The following is a 21,731-nucleotide window of genomic DNA, read 5'->3' as shown; positions in this document are numbered from 1 at the left end:
TTCCAGAAAAGGAGAAACTTCTTGGCTGGATATATTTCCTCTTTCACCTTCCTTTCTCACTGGCCTTCTATCCCCTTTCCTGTGCTCTTTCCCTCCCCTCATTCCTTCCCACCCTCTCTTCTCTCTTCTTTTCTTTAAAAAAAAAAAAATGGTTTTCCATTATTTTATTATACATTATTTTTTTCAAAAGCCAAGAGCATTTATTGTATTCCACATTCTGAAACTTTATTCCAAGAAAAAAATACACTGTCCAAAATTATTTACTAATATTTTGATTCTTGCTGCTTTTTTTTAAAGGTAAGAAGACCTAACTCATCGTACACCTGGCAAGTAGAATTACCTCTTCAGGTACCTCTGAGACCTGAAAATCCCAAATGTATAAAACAATGTAATAAACGTAATACCAGGAAAACATGTCAGTTTTATATTATGAAGTACTATTAATTTTATGTTGAATGACAGATTAATAGCTATTCAAACTGATTTAAAGTAGAATACCTTTTTTAAAAAAATCGCATGTACATATTACTAAATTCTATGGTACATTAGTAGTTCCTTGTATATTAAATAAATATTAAATTGCCAAGATGTCTCTGTTCTATCATTTCTACTACAAATACACAACTTTCTAATTAACGGAGGATACTTCTTTCAATTTGCTCTTGAATTTATAATATAATAATTGGCTTTTTGAAAAAAAATCTATAATTCATTTCTTTGTTTAGTAAAAACCTGTAACTTATGTATAGATTTTTTCTGTTGAATACACTTCTGCATGAATAAATTTATTAACTGCTAATGAAAATTATAACTTTTCTGGGATCTTCTAACAAGACTTTTATCTTAAAATGCTTTCTCTTCAGTGAAGCCACCTTTGGAGTTAGTCATTACTCCCACCATCTCTGTCATCTCAACTCCAGGCTGATATTTCTCTTCTTTTGGTCAAGATCCTGAATTTTTTTTCGTTTATGTATTTATTTTGAGAGAGAGAGAGAGTGTGCGTGTGTCCATTTGCACGTGAGCCAAGGAGGGGCAGAGAGAGGAGAGAGAATCCCAAGCAGGCTCTGTGCTAAATGCGCCTTGCAAGCATCATTCTACTTTCTGTGTCTATGAATTTGCCTCCTCTAGGCACCTCACATAAGTGGAATCATACAGCCTTTGTCCTTGTGTGACTGGCTTATTTTACTTAGCATGATGTCCTTAAGTTTCATCCATTTTGTAAAGCAGGGCTTGATCCCATGACCATGAGATCATGACCTGAGCCGAAATCAAAAGTCAGACACTCAACCGACTGAGCCACCCAGGTGCCCCCATCCCTCACATTTTAAAAGGAACTTCCACTTAAGGAAAGGTCATCTTTCCACAGCTCAGTTCTCTGAAAAACTTCCATCTCCCACAGAAGGTCATAGTCCAGGGGTGAAGCAATCACACATTAGAACTTCAGAATTCTGGAAAGTCATTACGAACACTTGCATTGGTCAATCTTATTTATCACAAGCCTGAAAATGCACAGTCCTGGAAAAGGTGGCATCTCTGTGCACACATGTAATTTTTAAAAAGGAAGGGGCAATATGAAAGGGGCTGAGGTTTGATCACCAAAAATCAGCACAATGAAAACAAGGGATAATGAATAAGGGGCACTAGAATTCAAAATTAATGTTTTAAAGAGATAGGGTGTCAGTTTTCAATTCCGTTTTGAACATCACATTACTAATGAATTATTTTTAAAAATAAAAAAGGATTGAGGGCAAAGAAAAAAATAAAAAGAATATCTAAATCCTGGAATGACCCCGTTTGTTCCTGATAAACTTCAATCACATTTTCTTCCTCCATCTCCAGTTCTTTTGGAGTGTGATTATGCACAATTCTCTCACCTTCAAAGAGGAACCTGAGCAAATTCATCAAACCCCCTGTCGTTAACAGTATGATTCTTTGAGTTTCTTGAGATGCATTGTCATTTTCACTTTGAAGTGAATCTCACTGCTATCCTGTCCAATGACTTTCAGTTTAATGTATTCTCCTTCCTTTTTATATCCCCAAGTCCTTAGTTGAAGGTTTTGCTTCCTGGTCAGACATGGTGGCTATGGCTGCATCCAGGATCTCCACACAACCCTGGCCTTGGTAGACAGAACCATGCTCTGGGGTTTATAGAAATCTAGACTTTTTTTATTGTGAATATATATATATATATATATATATATATATATATATATATATAACAAACTGTATTATTTTAACCATTTTTAAGTGTACAGTTTAGTAGCATTAACTAAATTCACATTACTGTGCAGTCATCACCCCCATCCATCACCAGAACTTTTTTCATCTTCCCCAAATTAAACTCTATACCCATTAAACACTAACTCCCCATTTCTCTCTTCTACCAGTGCCTTGCAAGCACCATTCTACTTTCTGTGTCTATGAATTTGCCTCCTCTAGGCACCTCACATAAGTGGAATAATGCAGTCTTTGTCCTTTTGTGACTGGCTTATTTTACTTAGCATGATGTCCTTAAGTTTTATCCATTTTGTAGCGGGTGTCGGAATTTCTTTTTAAGGCTGAAGACTATTCCTTTGTGTGGGTGTCACGTTTTTGTTTATTCACTCATTCATCCATGGACACCTGGGTTGCCTCCACTTTTTAGCCGCTGTGAATAAGGTTGCTATAGGCATGAGTGTACTTCATTGTTTCTTTGTAAAATTACCATAACAGGGCTCTCTTTGAACAAGGCCATACATATTTTATGGAAAATCCAAGATGTCACTTACTTAACCTCATAATTTGAACCTTGGCGCAATATAATAATCAGAGAGTCATTTGCTAGTATATGTCACTAAAGATTACATTGGAAATATATTTGTAGTCAGTCTTTCAAGTTATAAAGAGGAATACAATGAAAGAGAGGACTCAAAACCTTTAAAGCATTTCCCACACAGTCTTGATATTCTACTTGATGGGAAGTCTTGTCAGAGAAAGTTAGACGAGTCAGAGGCAGCCAGTTGAAAATAATTCACTTCAGATGACTATAAAGTTTGTCCTATCAAAAGTGAGGGCTATTAAAAAAGATAGGACACTATTGATAGAATCTTGGGTTCCTTAATGTACTGAAGTCTCAAATAAATAGAGCCTTTTCAACCACATATTTGGTATATTTGTCAGACAAGGTGCCAAAAATTAAGTTAAAAAGGGAAACTTTCTAAGCGCCTTTCTAAAGGGCCAATGAACTATGGGAAACTTGTAGACTGAGGAGTAGGAAGAGGGGTTGGTAAGTGGAAAGCAGAGGTCTCGAAAACCTTCTGTGACAAGGCTGACCCAGATTCCAATCCCCACTGCTGTATTTCCTAGGTGTGTGACTTCAGGCAAGATGCTTAATGTCTCTAAACCTCAGTATCTTTACCTTAAAGTAATAGAAGGAATAGTTTTTGTTTTATAGCATAGTTGTGAGAACTACAGGAATTAATCCATAATGATAAGCATTAATAAATGGTAGCATTGATTATAAAGTAATATTATTATCAAGTGCCTGACTCACAGTTGGCTTTCAAAAATGTTCGTTTCCTGCTTCTTTACCTAATTATATCAACATTTTTGAGTTCGCTGTGTAAAGAAAAGAAGGTTTCTTCAGACCAGTAATATTCAAATGTTTTTGCTCTCAAACTTCCTAAAAGGAACATGAAAAAGTTATACTTGCTCTTGTATGTGATTTTTCAACATAAGTTGAAAGAATAGCAAAATTTTATTTTCCCATGTATTGTAAATATTAGCATTTCAAACATAAAATGGTTTCATCTCTCTTTAAAATATATCCAATGGAATCTAAATATCATGGAAATTTGATACCCAGAATCATCCACTTAAACAAATACACAAACAAGTTATTCTTTAACAATGAGAAATTTTCTTTCCATTTTCTCCTTAAACTCTGCTTTTCATTCTCCTTTTTTCAAAGAATTTTATCCTAATGTAATATATTTTTATGTTTAAGCATCTTTTATTGATCAATAAAATGTAAGCATTTTTAGGTTTTTTAGTTTCTTTCTTTCTTTCTTTCTTTCTTTCTTTCTTTCTTTCTTTGTTTCTTTCAGAGAGAGACAGAGCACAAGCAGGGGCGGGGCAGAGAGAGAGGGAGATGAGCCCTGTGCAGGGCTCAAACACACAAACCATGAGATGAACCATGGTTCATGAACCATGACTTCAGACCTGAGCTGAAGTCAGATGCTTAACCCAGGAGCCCCAAATTTATTTATTTATTTTGAGAGAGACAGAGACAGCATGCATGGGGGAGGGAGAGAGAGAGAGGGAGAATCCCAAACAGACTGCACTGTCAGCGCAGAGCTCCATGAGGGGCTCTAACCCACAAAACTAAAAGATCATGACCTGATCCGAAATCAAGAGTCAGTTACTTAACTGACTGAACCACCCAGGTGCGATTTAGATTTTAAAAATCAAAAATCTGCCCAGAGGAGCACCTGGGTGGCTCACTTGGTTAAGCGTCCAACCCTAGATATCAGCTCAGGTCTTCATCTCAGGGTCGTGAGTTCAAGCCCTGCATTGGGCTCCATGCTGGGCATGGAGTCTACTTAAAAAAAAAAAAAAAAATCTGCCCGGGCACAAAAATCTAGGTATCAAATATTCATTCTCAGTTATCATTTGTAATTATTATTTGTATATATTGATTAAAGTAACAAATATACATATCTATGACCATTAAAATATAAAATAGGGGTACGTAGGTGGCTCAGTCAATTGAATGTCTGACTCTTGATTTTGGCTCAGGTCATGAACCCAGGGTCATGGGATGTGGGGTTGAGTCCTGCATTGGGCTCTGTGCTGACAGCGGCGCCTGCCTGAGATTCTCTTCTCTCTCTCCCTTTACCCTCTATATAATTATATATATTATAAATATTTAGCAATATTTAACAGAAATAGATCTCTTAATGAGAAGGAAGAGCTTTCCCCCCAATAAGTTAATGTATCCATTGATACAGTTCTTTCCTAGAGTAAGATAGGATTCAGCACCCATACTATCCCTATTTTTTATTTTTATAGATAAAAGTGCTAGGAAACATACTGGCCTAAATGCAGTGGGGGTTGGAATGTTCCTTCTCTCAAGGAGGTCTTGCCTGGTGGTAGGACCTAAAGTAGTTCCTCTGTACAATTATCATGATGAGTGCTGAGTAATGAATAGGATTGTTGAATCACTGTATTGTATACCTAAACCTAATATAACATGGTATGTTAACTATACTGGAATTAAAATTAAAACTAAAACTAATTAAATAAAGTAATTTCTCTGTACCTGCAGTAGCCCTTTACTGAGTTATGCCATCATCATATCATGATGATCGTTCATTTATGGAGCAGCCACTGGGAAAGGAACCATTCTCTATTATCATCAAACCAGGATCCTCCAAGTACCACAGTGGAAAAGGAATCTCCACACAGGCAGGGGAGCCTATGCTCTTTACCTTGAGATTCTCTTTGTGGTATAACTGATATTCGGCTAGAATAATAAACTCAGCTCAAACTGACAAAAGGAAACTAAACACAGAGGATAACATACAACTGGAAAATCTAGGCTATTTCCTGCCTGGGATCCGCCCCGCGGTTGGAAATGTGTGGAGACACTTTTCAGTTGGGGTGAGGTTGGAGGAATACGTACGTTTAGTTGGCTTTCCACAGGCACGCTAAAGCCCTGCAGTATGCTGGACGATCCTGCCCAGTGAAGAACTCTGCAGTTCTGGCCCACCCAGAACATGCTTCCACATGGCATCTTAGCTTCTTATACCCAGGACAATGCTCAAGCTGAACAGACAACATGGGTCCCCATTCCTGCCTGAAGTCTGTTTTCGGAGTTAAGGTTTTCTGACCCAGCATGTCTCCTCCCAAATGACCACCAAAAAGAATGCCCACTGCATCTGGTGCTACCCACCCTGTCCAAATAGTACAACACAATACAGGAGGGCTATCATTCCTAATAGGAGACCGATGACTCTTTAAAACTATTACTATGCTGGGGTTGGGGACACCTGGGTGGCTCAGTCGGTTAAGTGTCCTACTCTTGATTTCAGCTCAGGTCATGATCTCAGTTTGAAAGATGGAGCCCTGCATTGGGCTCCATGCTGACAGCTGAGAGCCTGCTTGGGATTCTCTCGCTCTCTGTCTCTCAAAATAAATAAATAAACATTTTTTTTTTTTTCAAATATCGCATGGGATGGGGTGGGGAATGTGCTGTAGGAGGGGAAAATGAATCTATGCAGACCTAGGAAAGGCCAGCCTAGTACTGTGATGGATGAAATAGATTTAAAATATCTGCTGTTCTGTAACCCAATGCATTTCTGTTTATTGTGGCCTTTGTGAGCACTCATAAAACCAAACGGCAAGAACAGAGACTTTCCAGCTAGAAGTCTTGTGAAATGTTCCCTGAAGCACTTCTTAGTCTGTTCATAGTATTATCCTCCTTCCAATTAACCCAAATGGCCAGGTATTTTTTAAATTGTCTTTGAGATTTGATTTATTCTTTATAGGCTTTGTGCCACAAAAAGGGATGCAAGATTGTTTTCACTGAGCGGATTAGGCAGAGCTGCACATGAAAGATATTCACCTCTTGCTAGAACTTGTGTTTCAATTACAAAAATTTTAACCTTGAGTTTGAGAGGCATATGTTAGCAGAAAGATGTGAGAATCTTGCACAGCCAATACATTTGAGATAACCTGGGGAGAAAAAAAAAAGAAAAAAAGTTGACTTTATTGAATGGAAAGAAATAGTGTTTGGTATGTTTCATTCAGTGCCAACATCTTACTCTTCATAACCCCAGATCCAGCAACAAAAAATACATTCAGCATCTACTATGTGCTAAAAAAAAAAACAGTTGTTGATTCAAAAGACTGCTTGTTGAAATTAGTCAGAGAAAGACAAATATCATATGACTTCACTCGTATGAGGACTTTAAGAGACAAAACAGATGAACATAAGGGAATGGGAACAAAAATAACATAAAAACAGGGAGGGGGACAAAAATATAGGAGACTTAAATATGGAGAACAAACAGAGAGTTACTGGAGGGGTTATGGGAGGGGGGATTGGCTAAATGGGTAAGGGGCATTAAGGAATCTACTCCTGAAATCATTGTTGCACTATATGCTGACTAACCTGGATGTAAATTAAATAAATAAATAAATAATTTTTTTTAAAGACTGCTTATTGCATGTCCATGTATTAGTACATTTTATTTTTTTTAAAGATTTTCTTTTTAAGTAATTTCCACACCCAACATGGGGCTGTAACCAACAACCCTAAGATCAAGAGTCCCATCCATGGTCTGCTGACTGAGCCAGCCAGGCACCCCTCCTACATTTTAAACTAATTATCAAATTGCTCTTACCCAACAGTGTTTACATTAGAAACATTTCACAGTAAGTGAAATTTTGCTGTTAAAAACTTGAGAATGGCTGGCTGTCATTAATCAAGTAAAAAAATGGGCCTATTCCACTTCCTCCAGCTACTGGCCTTCGGTGAGGATAGGGAAAAACGGGAAGGCACAGCGCCTGACAGCCTGGTCAAATAACAGGGTTTTGTTTGTTTTTGATTTCATGAATACGTGAGGACTGTTCCAGGCTCCTCTTAGTATTAAATGGCGCGGTGGGGGCTCCTGGGTGGCTCAGTCGGTTGGGCGACTGACTTCACCTCGGATCACGATCTCACGGTTCGTGGGTTCGAGTCCCGCATCCGGCTCTGTGCTGACAGATCAGAGCCTGGAGCCTGCTTCCGATTCTGTGTCTCCTTCTCTCTGCACCTCCCCTGCTCGTGCTCAGTCTCTCTCTGACTCTCAAAAATTAAATAAATGTTAATTTAAAAATTTTTTTTTGATAAAAATAAATGGCGCGGTGAACGCGAAACTTTCTAACCAGAGTGGCCTTTTTCAGCCAATGCACCAAGATCCAGGACTTAGGTTGTTAACATTTAAAGGCGCTAAACACCACAGCTTCAGATTTCTGGCACGTTTCCCGGAGCGCGCGCTCCGGGCAACTTGTGGCTCTGCACGCCGTTGGGACGCCGGGAGCCCCGGGGTCGGCCAACGTCACGAGGCAGGAAGGGGCGGAGTCACCGCAGCGGCGGCGGGAAAAAAAGCGCGCAGAACGGTCTGGACCTACTAGCCAGTCGTGCGCTGCTCGCCGCCGTCCGCGCCCTAGACCCCGCAGCCTGCGCCCGCGCCATGCCCGCTCCCGGCTCCGAGCTGCAGCGCCCGCCGGCGCAGCCCGCCGAGCAGAAGCGGGGCGCCGAACCGCAGCCGCAGCCGCAGCCGCAGTCGCAGCCGCCACCCCACGGGGAGCTGCAGTACCTGGGGCAGGTGGAGCACATCCTGCGCTGCGGGTTCCAGAAGGATGACCGCACCGGCACCGGCACGCTGTCGGTGTTCGGCATGCAGGCGCGCTACAGCCTGAGAGGTGACCGCTGCGCGCGCCGGGCGAGTGGGCGTGCGCACGGGTGGGCTCCGAGCGGCCTCTGGAGGAGCGCCCGGGAGAGGCTGGGTCCCGCCACCAGCCTTTAGTCCTAACCTCGGTCCTGTGAGCTCGTTAACCCCCGTGCTTTGCAGACGCCAAAACTGAGGTTCGGGTTGGAGAAATGATTTGCGTAAAGTCACGCGGACGGGAGTGACAGAATTGGGAGGTAAAACCACGTCCTTTGGCGCCAAGGCCTGCGCATTCCGGTCACGCTCTCTGCCCCAGAGCGGACACGGGCTGGTAGTACTGACCTCATACCAGAAAATGGGAGAGGATTTGCCTGGGCTTGACCACGGACTTGGCTTAGAGGTTGCCCTTTTTGACTCCTCTTTTGTACCCTCCCCGCCCCCACCCCCTGTGTTGGCCCTTTGGTTTTGCAGTTTTAAAAAATTGGAGCGAAGGAATATGGGCGGGTCAAAGGCGGCCAGAGGAGAGACTGAATACAGAAGCTGGGCGGGAACTTGTGGTTCCTGACCATTTTTCCGGTCTAGTCGTAACGAACCAGCTTTCCTCTTAAACGTTGAAACAGGGAAGCGAAGAGTTCGGGTAGAAGAAGTTCTTATTCCTGTTTCCTTCAAAACAGGATGGCCCCTGGGAAGTGCCTCTTGGGGGTCGTTAGAGTCAGGCTTTCAGGGGACAAAGGGGTGGGGTGGGGGTGGGCACAAGACAGGTATCCTTGACACAGGTATGGAGATGGTTTTAAGTAGGGAGACCTATTAGTGAAGCACTGTGGTGGGCAGGGGAGGACCCACACTTAACCCCACACCCATTTTAGAGACTGGAAAATACCCAGGCAGCAGTGGCTGATCTGCCTTACAGAGGAATCCACCCTCCTGCCGCTCCGCACAGTGGCCTCCAGTGAGCCAAAGACCTAGCTTTTACTCCAGCCCTTCTGCAAGTTCCTTCAGCTTCCTCCTGTACTTAAAATGGAGGAAATCATGCTCAGTAGGCAGTACTGATAAAAAGTACTTGAAAAAAAATCTGTCCTTTTTACATGTATAGCAACTATACAACTGATAAGGTGAACTGAATAGGTACCACGTTTAGAGATAAGCTTTTATATTTTGATCTGTTGCTTGATGCAAGCTTGTATATTCCCTCCTGGTGCCTATAAAATGGTGATCTTAAGGATGCCTCAAGCAAGGTTGTTTTGTCATGCATATTAAGTGTTTAAACAGTTATTATTTTTGGTACACTTAAATAATAGAGGTTAATTTGCTTTGCAGATAATTAATAACTATTCTTTAGCTTTGGCCAGTGTGATATCTACTGTCTCCTGGAACTGAGTAAGTTTTCCCTGGCAGGATAATCACGGAATAGCCCTGGGAGCCTTCAGCCTTTGTCCTAGGGCACATTTTGTGTGTTGTCTTCACACTTCTGTGAAGGATTCACACTAGCTGGCAAGTGGATGTAGTTCTTTCCCTGTCCACATGGGCATCCTGCCTGGTCAGTGTTCCATCTCAGTGTGGAATTCCTGTGGTGGTCAAGGGATTCAGGAGGGCAGTCTCCTCTGAATTGGGTCACTGACTTCGCTGTATCCTGTGAGCTCCACCCTGGTCTGGAGCTCACGTGACTAGAGTCAAAGTTTCCTGCTTGCTCCTGTGGTCACTCAAAGGCCTGTGTCCTGGGGCAGTTTTCCTCTGCAGAGAAAGTTGGATGGTGTCTTCTGTTTTCCCATCTTGAAATTATCTGGCAAACTGTTTTTCAGATGAATTTCCTCTACTGACAACCAAGCGTGTATTCTGGAAGGGTGTTTTGGAGGAGTTGCTGTGGTTTATCAAGGTAAAGAAGCTGCTGCTATTGGGAATCAACAGTCTGTTCTCAACCCAGCACCAGCGAGATCCTTTAAAAAGTCAGATCATGTCAGTCTTCACCTATAGCCCTTAGTGGCTCCCATTTCACACAGTAAGACCCAGGGGCCCCTGTCCCAGCTCTGGCTTCAGCTGGCTTGCTGCTCACTCTGCTCCACCCACCTGGCCTCCTTACTAAACTTTGAGCACATCAGAACATTGCCACCTAGGGCTCTGGAACTTGCCAGTCCTGTTTCCTGGAGCCTTCCCCTACATGCAGCATGACTCACTCCCTCACCTCCTTCAAGTCTCTTGCTTGGTGGGCCTTCCCATCTAAGACTGATTATCCCCCTTCCCTCCCTGACATACACACACCCTCTCCTACCCTCCTTTGTTTTCTCTGCAGAGAAACGTCATCAGCTGATGTATGATGTGTGTCCTCCCCTTTCCCCCCTGGAAGGGGGAAAGTAGACAACAAATGAACAAGTAAAATGTATTAGAAGCTCCATGAGGGCAGAGAATTTGTTTTTTCCTGTTCACTTTTTATCCCCTGGGCCTAGAACATAGCCTGCCATATAGTAGATACTCAACATAGATTGATCACTGAATATGGATCCCAACCATGTTCTCATATTTGTATAAGCTAGAATGATCTCTTGAGTAACAAGCTATACCTCTTCTAAAGAGCCAGGTAGGTACCTTGGATAAGGGCTAAGGTGCTGTGATGATGGACAGCTTCCTCTTGCTCTGTCTCCTGGTCCAGACTGGTAATATTCTGGCCAGTGCTGGTTAGAGGGTGCCGGAGGAGATGGGCTCAGTTCTGGGCTGTGTAGAAACCGGGATCCCTTCTACAGAGCACTCTGTGTGGCTTGTATGATCTTGGGCCAAACCAAACTCAAGACTTCCTACTGCATTTTAGAAAGGGTTTAGAATTCGGTCCAATCCAGTCTTCCTTAGTTCCATGTTCTTTTTTTTAATTTTTTTAATTTTTTTTTAACATTTATTTATTTTTGAGAGACAGAGCACAAGCGGGGAAGGGGCAGACACACACACACACATACACACAGAATCCAAAGCAGGCTCCAGGCTCTGAGCTGTCAGCACAGAGCCTGATGCAGGGCTCGAACCCACGAAGTGTGAGATCATGACCTCTGAGCCGAGGTCAGATGCTTAACCGACTGAGCCACCCAGGGGCCCTGCTTAGTTCTATATTCTTGAGGTATTTTCTTCCGTGTTGTCTTCTCTCAGCTGACAGTGAGTGTCTAGTTCCAGGCACATCATCAGAAATCTCAGAAGATGACATTTATAAACCATCTAGTGCCCAGTCTGAATGGATATAAAAGGGAGACATTTGAAGCAATATGGGAAAGATAGAAAAATGACATGTTGGAGGTGGAAAAAGTATAAACAAAAACAGAAGGGAGGAAACGAGATGCTCAGAAATAAAATGCAGTCACTTGTTTTAATTTAGCTTGAATTCAGGATTCTAAGAACCCTTTACCAGGAACGTGTCAGGCTCCCCTCTGATAGAGTTGCTCCCTGGGTGACCGGATGAAACACAGGAGTCAGAATGAACCTGCACTGCTGCTGGCATCCGTGGGCAGGATGGAGAGACGGGGTCTGTGCTGAAGTTAGGATCTGTGGTGCACTGAGCACTTTGTGTCCTCTACCCTCACACTACTGTGTGTGGGGAATACTGAGCTCTTCTGTGGATGGAGATAGCAAGGCCAGGGGGTCAGGGAGCTGTCAGAGAAGGGTCGTGGAGGGCAGGCACAGAGCCCCGGTGTGTGTGTGTGGCACCACAGCCTTGCTTGTCCCCATTACAGCATGTCCTACCCAGAGGCCGTTGAGATCTGTCTGTGACCTGGAGGCACAATCAGGACATAGGTTAGGATGATATGGGCCACATCTGATGAGATTAAATATAAGAAATAAACATGGGCTCGTACTTGGGAAAAAACAAAACACCACCTTAACTGCAGATACAGGTTGGAGTAAACATAACTCGACAGTGGCACATATAATGTGGATGATAGATTTGCAAGAAAAGCTGATACCGATTACACCAATTAGTGAAATAGCCTATGTACCAACCAGGTCTAAGATACACTGAACAGACTGCAGGTGAGGCATTAAGTGCATTTTGGGGGATCACACTTAGACACACATTTTGTTAAAAAGCACAAAACTGTTAGGCGAGGTGGGAATAATGAAAGGATTTGGAGGTGTTTAATCTAGAACATTTAGTTGAGAAGAATAGGAGAAAAGATTTGAAAGGGTAATAATTCCAAGAATCACCTGTCCTGGAAGTGATTCCAGAAAACTGCCCTAGAGGCCCTCAAAAAGTCAGCTGGGACTGGCCTTTAAAGATGGGATGTCCAGCTGTGCAGGACGTGTGAGTGCCTGTCCCTGGTGTGTTAGCACAGGCCAGAGGCCTAATTGGTGGGAAGCTCTTGGGCTATCAACTCCTTATGGCTCAGTTCACTTGGATGCCTTCTCTGTTGTCCTGTCTCTTCCAGGGATCTACAAACGCTAAGGAACTGTCATCCAAGGGAGTGAAAATCTGGGATGCCAATGGGTCCCGAAACTTCTTGGACAGCCTAGGATTCTCCAACAGAGAAGAAGGGGATTTAGGCCCAGTTTATGGCTTTCAGTGGAGGCATTTTGGGGCAGAATACAAAGATAAGGATTCAGGTGAGAAAACAGAGCAAAGCCTTAATTTCCTGAGCATCTGGTATAGCATGAGTTTGCTCCATTGTTTCTAGTGAAGTTGGGGTTGTAAGAAGCCAGTCTGGGGAGCTGATGTATATAGAACTTTGACCTTGTGAGAGGCTGTTTCAGATTCAGGTAGATCCCACTCTTGGTTGTTAGTTTGTATTGGGTGCTTGGTACTTTCTGTAGCTTGTTTCGCTAGCAGATATTGGTCTGCTGGTCGGTCAGTTGGTTGCTGTGTTGGGGAAGAAGGTAGGAGTTCATCTGGGGGACAAAAAGAACAAGGATCGCCTTGTGGTGGCTTGATCTCCCTTTTTGATACTAAGCCACCCAGCACCCTTTAGGTGGAGCTTATGTAATAGCATTTGTTGGGTTACCCTCTTCTCCCTGCCCTCCTGGGGTGGACAAGAAGATGAAACATCTTACTCCTGGATGGTGACCTTCCTCAGTCATTTGGTGGCACCACCTGCCCCAGTCCTTTGACCCTTCCTGTCCTGCTTGTCCATAGGCCAGGCGTTGAAAAAGCAAATGCCTACCTCCTCAGGGTGCGTGCGTGTGTGTGTACACATACATAGGAAGTAATAGTGTGCTAGCTGGACAGAAACCATTGACAGCACCTGTAGATTTATGTAAGTACCACAACCAAAATCTAGAACTGTGCCATCATGGTGCATCTTTTTTTTTTTTAATCTTTTATTTATTTTTGAGAGAGAGTAAGTGAGCAGGGGAAGGAACAGAGAGAGGGAGACACAGAATCCAAAGCAGGCTCCAGGCTCTGAGCTGTCAGCACAGAGCCCAATGTGGGGCTCGAACTCACTAACCGTGAGATCATAACCTGAGCCAGAGTCAGAAGCTCAACCAACGGAGCCACCTAGGCGCCCCTTTTTAATCTTTGTTACTACTTTTTCTGAAGCTGTGATTGTGACAGAACTTTCTTCTCTCCAAAATTAAGAGCTGCTAGACCAGAACGTAGTCTAACACCAATAAGTGGAAGTTTAACCAGAGTGAATATAAAGCTCCACATTCCTCAGACTTCTCAGCTTCCAGTTCCATTTCAGGAAGAAGGCAAGGAATTAAAGTCCAGAGACCAGAAATGGGAGAAAAGTACAAGGTGGTCTAATAGTTAAAGAGGTTTCCTGATGTTTATGGATCAGCAGGGGTTTGGCTGCTAAATTTTAATTTTAGATGTAAATAATGCTAGATCACAGAGAGGAATCCACCCATAGTCTTTTGTTAGTATGTTCCACAGCAGCAAAGTGTGACAAGAATGGTTGATGGCTATAGAGACAGTCTGTGGGACCACTGGAAGAAACTGATTGCTGGGATTGGAGAAGGTTAGGAAGGGGAGGGGTTGCACCATGACAGACCGAATATTTAAAAGACTCTTTCATAGAAAAGAAAATAGACTTTGTTATGGCTCCAGAGAATAGACCTAGGAGCCCTGAACTCAACATCACCCCACGAGAGCTGAGCAATTTTTTTTTTTTTTTTTTTTTAAGTTTTATTTTTTTTTATTTTTATTTATTTTTGAGACAGGGAGAGACAGAGCATGAACGGGGGAGGGGCAGAGAGAGAGGGAGACACAGAATCGGAAACAGGCTCCAGGCTCCGAGCCATCAGCCCAGAGCCCGACGCGGGGCTCGAACTCACGGACCGCGAGATCGTGACCTGGCTGAAGTCGGACGCTCAACCGACTGCGCCACCCAGGCGCCCCAAGAGCTGAGCAATTTGTAGAGTGGATTAGATACCTTGTAGTGTGGCCACAGGGGGGCTGTGGTAGGACAGTGGTGGATGGCCTCTAAGGTCATCTCATAAGATCCTGTGATTGATATGTGGACATGTCTTCTCTTTTTTGATGATTCTACAGATTATTCAGGTCAAGGAGTAGACCAACTGCAAAAGGTGATTGACACAATCAAAACCAACCCCAATGACAGAAGAATCATCCTGTGTGGTTGGAATCCAAAAGGTTGGAAGCATCCCAATTATTGTCTTGTGTCCTAACTGTAACATTAGCACAAAGGGAAGCCATGTAGAGGCTACCGAGAGGAGGCTGGATCCTGGGAACCACCACCCCCAGCTGCATGGCCGATATGACCCTGGGCAGGTCACACTTGGCCCCATTTTCACTTTCAGATGATGGGGTTGGATGCAGATGATTTTAATGTGTGTATTTATACTTATTCTTACTCCAAAGAGGGCTTTAAATTACCTATAAAAATACACCAAGGATTTTAACAGTTTAAATTGGGGCAGATGAAGTTTCATGTCCCTGCCACCTGGCTGTTAACATTTTAACAGTTGTATTATAAAATTAAACTGACCAAGATGTAACAAATATTACCCAGAGTCAAATATTTGCTTTTATAATAGAGACTTTGAATACAGGAGGGTGTGCCTGAGATGCACACCTGTGGTCCTTGTAAATGAATGAATTCCTCCTGTACTTGTAGTTTGGTGCCATGAAGGTAGCACAAGTAATTTCAGCTTGGATCAAAGAGTGTTGCTTCAGTTGTAAATGGACATCTGCAGAAGTCTTCTGTTGATGGATGGGTCACCGTAGGTGTTGTTCCATCCTCAGGATTGGAATGGTCTGCTCTTGACATAGGGGGAGGTGTGGGTCATGGTGGGGGGTCACTGGCCCAGTGGCTTTTTCTCATGATCTCCCCCATGTGAGTTGTCTTCTGTTTCTCTCCTGTTTTACTCTGTGTATAGCTGCATTCTTTAAAACCACCAACTCCTCATTTTCCTTTGTGCTGGCTCCTCAGATCTTCCTCTGATGGCCCTACCTCCGTGCCATGCTCTTTGCCAGTTCTACGTGGTGAACGGTGAACTGTCCTGCCAGTTGTACCAGAGGTCAGGAGACATGGGCCTGGGTGTGCCCTTCAACATCGCCAGCTACTCCCTGCTCACCTACATGATCGCACACATCACAGGCCTGAAGGTGAGCTGCTCTCTGGAAGGAATGATTGCTACCAGCCTAAAGCATTGAGCTCTTAGATTCTTCAACGTGGAAAAATTAATTGCAGAGTATTCAGTGTCTGATTACTTTTAAAATGTGCTCTAGGTAATTAAGAAATGACCTTGCTCACCTTGCAGCCTCCCATGGAGCTTTCCTGTCTTTGTGGTCTGTATAAACAAGCAGGTTTATATAGTTTATAATATAAGACAACTCTTATGAATACCACCTTTTCTCAAAAGCTACACTGGCGAAATTCTTTTCTAAAAAGCCTTGGAATGTCTGCATAGTCTACGTAATGTGCTTTCAAATGATGTGTTTTAAAGGAATTGAAACTAAAAACATTTACCATTTTGCTTGCTCCTGTGCGATTTAGCCAGGTGACTTCATACATACTTTGGGAGATGCACATATTTACCTGAATCACATTGAGCCGCTAAAAATGCAGGTAAGAATGATACCGGTCATGCTTTGGAGTTTGGTAACCTCTCTTGATAAAAGGCTGCCTTCTAGAACATCCCTCATATAACAGCCCTTCTGCTCTGTGCTGTGGCAGATAAGATGGCCTGTTCCAACTACAGGGCTTCAGCTTAGGGATGGTGGTGGGCAGGGACAAGACGGACACATTTTAGCACCCACAGACACTTAACAGTGCTGGGAGGTACTAGATACCGGGACCAGAGAGGGAGATCCCATATTTGGACCAGTGGGTTCGGGACCTTCCCAGAGGTAGCATTTTCAACTCATATTTTTACTTGAAGGAAAATTTAAATGCAGATGTTTTCCCATCATATGAACTACCATACTTAGGTATTAACTTTCAAAAGTCTGTTCAAATCCTGAGTTATAGCAGCCAACAAATGATTTTAAATGGCAATTAAAAAATGAGTGTCTAGGGGTACCTGGGTGGCTTGGTTGGCTGAGCATCTGACTCTTGATTTCGGCTCAGGTTGTAATCTCATGGTCATGGGATTGAGCCCTGAGTGGGGCTCTGCGCGGGGCATGGAGCCTGCTAGGGATTCTTCCTCTCTGCCCCTCTCCTGCATCCACACGTGCTCTAAGAAAATAAAATTAAATAAGTCTAATGCTTAATGATCCCCAAGAAAAAAAATTTTGAACCGAAACCCTTTTAGCCCCTTCCAGGTGAGATCCAGGTTTTGAAAGTTCCTCCTTTGAGGGAGTTTAGCTGCTTTTGTTTAGAGGGTAACTTCAGGGTTTACCCAGTTGCCTCTCTGGCTGTCTGCTCCAGTCTGGACAGAATAACGTGAGGTTGTAACCCGTGTGCCTGCCCTCAGTGCCACCATCTGTTCATGCCAGGAACACCAGCTTGCATCCCTTTCTGTTGTCAGATGTCACATCTTACATTGCCCTCACTGCCAAGGACAGTTGGGATAGGGATTTGGGGACTCCTACTCCCATACTGAGCACTATAACTTCTGAGTAGTTATGGATTTGAAAGTAAAAGATTGCATCCTGTCCTTAATAAATTTACCAAGAACAGCCAATTATGAGATGAGCCACAAGGCTCCACCCGATGTGATTCCACATAATATCCTTCAGTCCCCACTTGTGGGAGAGGATCAGTTATATTCCAGTAGTGCTGCATAAGCAGGGACAGGTGTCCATACTATTACAGTCCTATGAAATAATATTTTGTTGATAAAATACTGTGTACTTGTCTCAGAATTAAAGCAGCTTGCACTGATAATGGCAAAATAATGATTTCCTATTGTTTTTAGCTCCAGCGAGAACCAAGGCCTTTCCCAAAGCTCAGAATCCTTCGAAAAGTTGAGACAATTGATGACTTCAAGGCCGAAGACTTTCAGATTGAGGGGTACAATCCTCACCCCACTATTAAAATGGAAATGGCTGTTTAAAATGCTATTAAGAGAGATATCAGAAAGATACTGATTCTTGAGGGATTAGACTGAATGCCCGGATGAAAGGTATTTCACCCTAAAGAAAGAAAGAACTAGGTCAGAAGTCTATTGGTGACCGGCAGTTACACTTGATTAGCTTTTGAGAATGTTGCTACTGGCCAACAGTTCTCTTACTAACAAACGACCTTGAGTTTGGTTAACTCCCTGGGGATGTGTGAAACTGCCAAGATTAGGGATAAAGTAAGGAGAGTAAAAATTTATATGCTCTTAAAATGTGTACCTGCATTTCAATCCCACATTTTTATGAAGCTCAGTGCATTTCAATTACATGAAAACTATTCCCCCAGATTTGAGCAAGCTGAATAACACCAGCATGCATGATAATGTACAGTTGTAGTTAGGAACATTTAAAGTTACTTGCTTTATATATTGCTATAATAAAGGAGTGTTGTGCATTCATCTGGTGTTTTGTTTTTTAATTTTTTTTATTCTGTATTGCCATTCTGCTCACTGCTTGCCTAAAATAGATTTAACTGAACCCTCCTAAATAAACATATGCTGTATTCTCGTTTGGATCCTGCTTAGAGGGTTAGTATATTTTAGAAATGCTGACTAAACTGTATTTTGCCCTGTTTTTCTGCAGTTCATCTAATTCTGGCTGCATTTTATCATTAGCATTTAATGACCATTTAGGATAAAGGTTTACTTAAGGGTTATGGAAAAATAATACATGAAATGCCATTTTCATGCTCATTACTGCTGCCATAGTTTCAGTATCGTGTGAATCCTCTACTGATAGATTTAGACTGAGCAAGAATAGAAATGCTAAACCACTCCAGGGCTTATCTGTGAAATCCTTTTACCTTTGTTACACACCAGTTACCTTCGTGACACACACATGGCACTGCAGGGCTATTTTTTTACCCTGCTAATTTCTGACAGATGTTAGATAGAATAAGGCATTGTTCCAACAATTAAATAACCTGCTGCTTATTTTCAAAGTGCAGTTTAATGTCTAGGTACCAGCACTTGATAGAAATTTTGTAAGAACATCTTTCTGGATTTTGAGTTAAATCTAAATTTGTTTAAGGATTAATAAGGAGAATATATGTTTATTTGCTAAAAGAATTAAGTAATAATGACTGAGCTGATTCCTGAGGTCAACAGGACTTTCAGCTGAATTTGTTTTGATTGCTAGGGTGATTTTTCCCCCGTTTTTGTAAAACCATACCCAAAAAGTTTTAAGCCTTTTTACTTGAAAAAGGAAAGAGTACTGGGGCTGAACATTTAATTATTTTGAGCAGCAAGAAGTTTCTTCCAGACTTCACCATCTGGATATTGATGTTTCTTTACAGATTCCTCCTTCATTTCTGTTGAATAACCAGCATCCTATCAAAGACAAAAAATAGAGTAGTGTTAATTACCACCCAGAACAAAACTCACATGTATTTCTGCTGCCTGTAGAGATGCTGTTTTCAGATTGTTTGAAATGAGGAACACACTACTGGCTGCTTCTCAGGATTAAACTAATCACACTTCCTTTGACAATTCAATCTCTTGTTGGTGAAAACGAACCCCAATGTCTTGGACATGGTGAAGATTAATGGTCCAGATAACACAACCACAGTCTCAACGTTTCAGTTCACTAACCTCCAGGTGGTGCCATGTTTGTTTTTTGTTCTTTTGGTTGGTTTGTTTTTGCACAAGAAATGCATTTTAAGGTCTCAGCTGGTGTCGGGAAGAAAGGCCTGCATTAGAGAAGCCTTGTCGGAGCAGTTTCACCCTCAACTCCTGACCTTTGGGCCTTGGGAATTTGATATTGCTAACTAAGGAGCCATTTGTAATTTTTAGATACTGAAAATAAACTCTAAGGAGACAGAGCTTTGTGCTCCAGGGTCTAACCCACAAGAACAAGTCTACCAGGGGCTGGCAGTGCTTCCTCAGGGAGGCCTCTCTGGCCGAGCTCACCTTAGGAGGCATGTAGGAAGCCTTCTTGATCGTCACTGGATACCTGAAATGTTCATGCAGGTGGTCGACATATTCGCACATCCTAGGAGGAAGGAATCAGATTGGGGCAATAATGCCTTGCGTTAGATCATTTATGTGGTACTAACTGTCCAAGCAAAGGGGTGAGTACCACTAAAGAGGGTGGACTTGATCTGGCACAGGTTTCCATGCAAATCTTTCAACCTCTGCCTCAGGTCCTTCCCATGTGCGAAATAAAGTAATATGAGGGCTTGGTTGAAGTCTCCTCATGTGGGTACCAAAAGTCTCTTGTAACTACGGATGGTCCCTGACTTAGGATGGTCTGACTTAAGATTTTTTGACTTCACGATGGTGCAAAAACCATACGTGTTCAGGAGAACTGTATTTCAAATTTTGAGTTTGGATCTTTTTCTGGGTTCGTGATGTGTGACACGATCCTCTCTCATGATGCTGGGCTATGGCACAGCAGACCCCAGTCAGCCACGCCATCATGAGGGTCAACAACCAGTATACTGACAACTGTTTGTACCCATACAACCTCTCTAACACTTTCAGCACAGTATTCAATAAACTGCATGAGCTATTCAACACTTCATTATAATACAGGCTTTGTGTCAGATGATTTTGTCCAACTTTAGGCTGATACAGGTGTTCTGAGCATGTTCAAGGTAAGCTAGCCTAATCTATGATGTTCAGTAGGTTAGGTGTATTAAATGCATTTTTAAATGTATTTTTAATGTTAATATTTATCAATAATTGATAACAATCTATTACTATATATTAGTAATCAATATGTTATGCTGGATTTGTCAGAATGTTAAGCCATCTTCAGCCAAGAAAGATCTGTAAAGGTTTTTTTTATTTTTTTTATTTTTATTTATTTATTTTTGGGACAGAGAGAGACAGAGCATGAACGGGGGAGGGGCAGAGAGAGAGGGAGACACAGAATCGGAAACAGGCTCCAGGCTCCGAGCCATCAGCCCAGAGCCTGACGCGGGGCTCGAACTCACGGACCGCGAGATCGTGACCTGGCTGAAGTCGGACGCTCAACCGACTGCGCCACCCAGGCGCCCCAGATCTGTAAAGGTTTTATGACTCCCATCAGTTTAGACTCTGTAAGTATCTGGGATTATTTGGGTGCCTTTAGCCAAAAGTTAGATGAATAGACTAAAGTCACCAAATGAGATCCCATCCAGCTACACACGATTTAGAAGAAGAGCACAGGTTTTACTACCAGACTGGTCTGTGTTCAGATTTGAGGTCAGCTACCTTCTAGTTTTGTGACTTGGGGCAAGTAACCTAACTCTGCCACCTTGCTTTAGCCACAGGTTAATGAACAGCCACGATAGCCAGCCCGTGTGCCCGGTGCTGGGAATTCACAAAGGACCTGGTGAGACAGGGCCTCATGGTTTCAGTGGACACAGAGACTAAGTTACTGACTAGAATATGCACTATGTGTAATCTATAAAGAACAGGCTACAGATGAAGAATGAGCCCCATGGGAGAGGATGTTCTGGCCTTGAAGGATGAGCAGGGAATGGGTGTTCCACGCAGTCGTAAAGCAGGGGTGCTGAGCTGCGCCTGCGCCTTGCGGCTGCTCTGCATGCACAGCAGCATCCCGGCAGCGAGGTGTGCTTCAGGAGGGTGGCACCAGGCACTTCTGCCCACTCCTGGGTGGTCGCAGCGCACTGCTCTCGGGGCTCACCCTCCTCCTCTCGGCCCTCCAGATTGGCAGGACCTTTCAAAGTTGACCTCCCCTTGGTCCCACCCTCAGAACAGAAATGAGAGGGGCAAAAGCAGAATAGCCCAGGAATGTTCACTTCTTATCGAACAAAATATTTCAGACATAAAAGGCAGCATCTGTCTACTCACCACCTGACATGAGACAGGTACTATATC

At 43.0% G+C, this 21,731-nt stretch overlaps 3 protein-coding genes and 1 pseudogene across 6 annotated transcripts in view; 2 read left to right on the top strand and 2 right to left on the bottom strand.

The window, feature by feature from the left end:
* The window catches only part of CLUL1 (clusterin like 1), a 36,904-nt gene extending 36,492 nt beyond the window's left edge, over window positions 1-412 (top strand). Inside the window, exon 9 of the mRNA XM_042910530.1 lies at window positions 298-412. The gene's annotated coding sequence lies outside the window, so the exon portion shown is untranslated. The remainder of the gene's footprint in view (window positions 1-297) is intronic.
* Window positions 413-1,770: 1,358 nt separating this feature from the next.
* Window positions 1,771-2,076, bottom strand: LOC122203112 (annotated as a pseudogene).
* A 6,051-nt stretch (window positions 2,077-8,127) lies between these two features.
* On the top strand, window positions 8,128-18,305 carry TYMS (thymidylate synthetase). Its single transcript, XM_042910547.1, has 7 exons — window positions 8,128-8,448; window positions 10,214-10,287; window positions 12,815-12,989; window positions 14,875-14,976; window positions 15,776-15,951; window positions 16,343-16,414; window positions 17,706-18,305. Exons 1-7 carry the CDS (start codon window positions 8,217-8,219, stop codon window positions 17,841-17,843), a joined length of 969 nt encoding a protein of 322 aa, XP_042766481.1. The 5' UTR covers window positions 8,128-8,216; the 3' UTR covers window positions 17,844-18,305.
* An 84-nt stretch (window positions 18,306-18,389) lies between these two features.
* ENOSF1 (enolase superfamily member 1) overlaps window positions 18,390-21,731 on the bottom strand; it is a 30,202-nt gene continuing 26,860 nt past the window's right edge. For all 4 annotated transcript variants that reach the window (XM_042910543.1, XM_042910544.1, XM_042910546.1 and 1 more), the window contains 2 exons: window positions 19,815-19,896; window positions 18,390-19,235 (listed from right to left, as the gene is read on the bottom strand). In XM_042910543.1, the coding sequence (XP_042766477.1) occupies window positions 19,134-19,235; window positions 19,815-19,896 (184 nt within the window). In that variant the 3' untranslated portion in view covers window positions 18,390-19,133. The remainder of the gene's footprint in view (window positions 19,236-19,814; window positions 19,897-21,731) is intronic.

This window comes from Panthera leo, chromosome D3 (genome assembly GCF_018350215.1).
Source record: "Panthera leo isolate Ple1 chromosome D3, P.leo_Ple1_pat1.1, whole genome shotgun sequence".
NCBI classification, from domain to species: domain Eukaryota; kingdom Metazoa; phylum Chordata; class Mammalia; order Carnivora; family Felidae; genus Panthera; species Panthera leo.
Note: the sequence above shows the minus strand (reverse complement) of the source record. Positions and strands in the feature narration are given on the sequence as shown.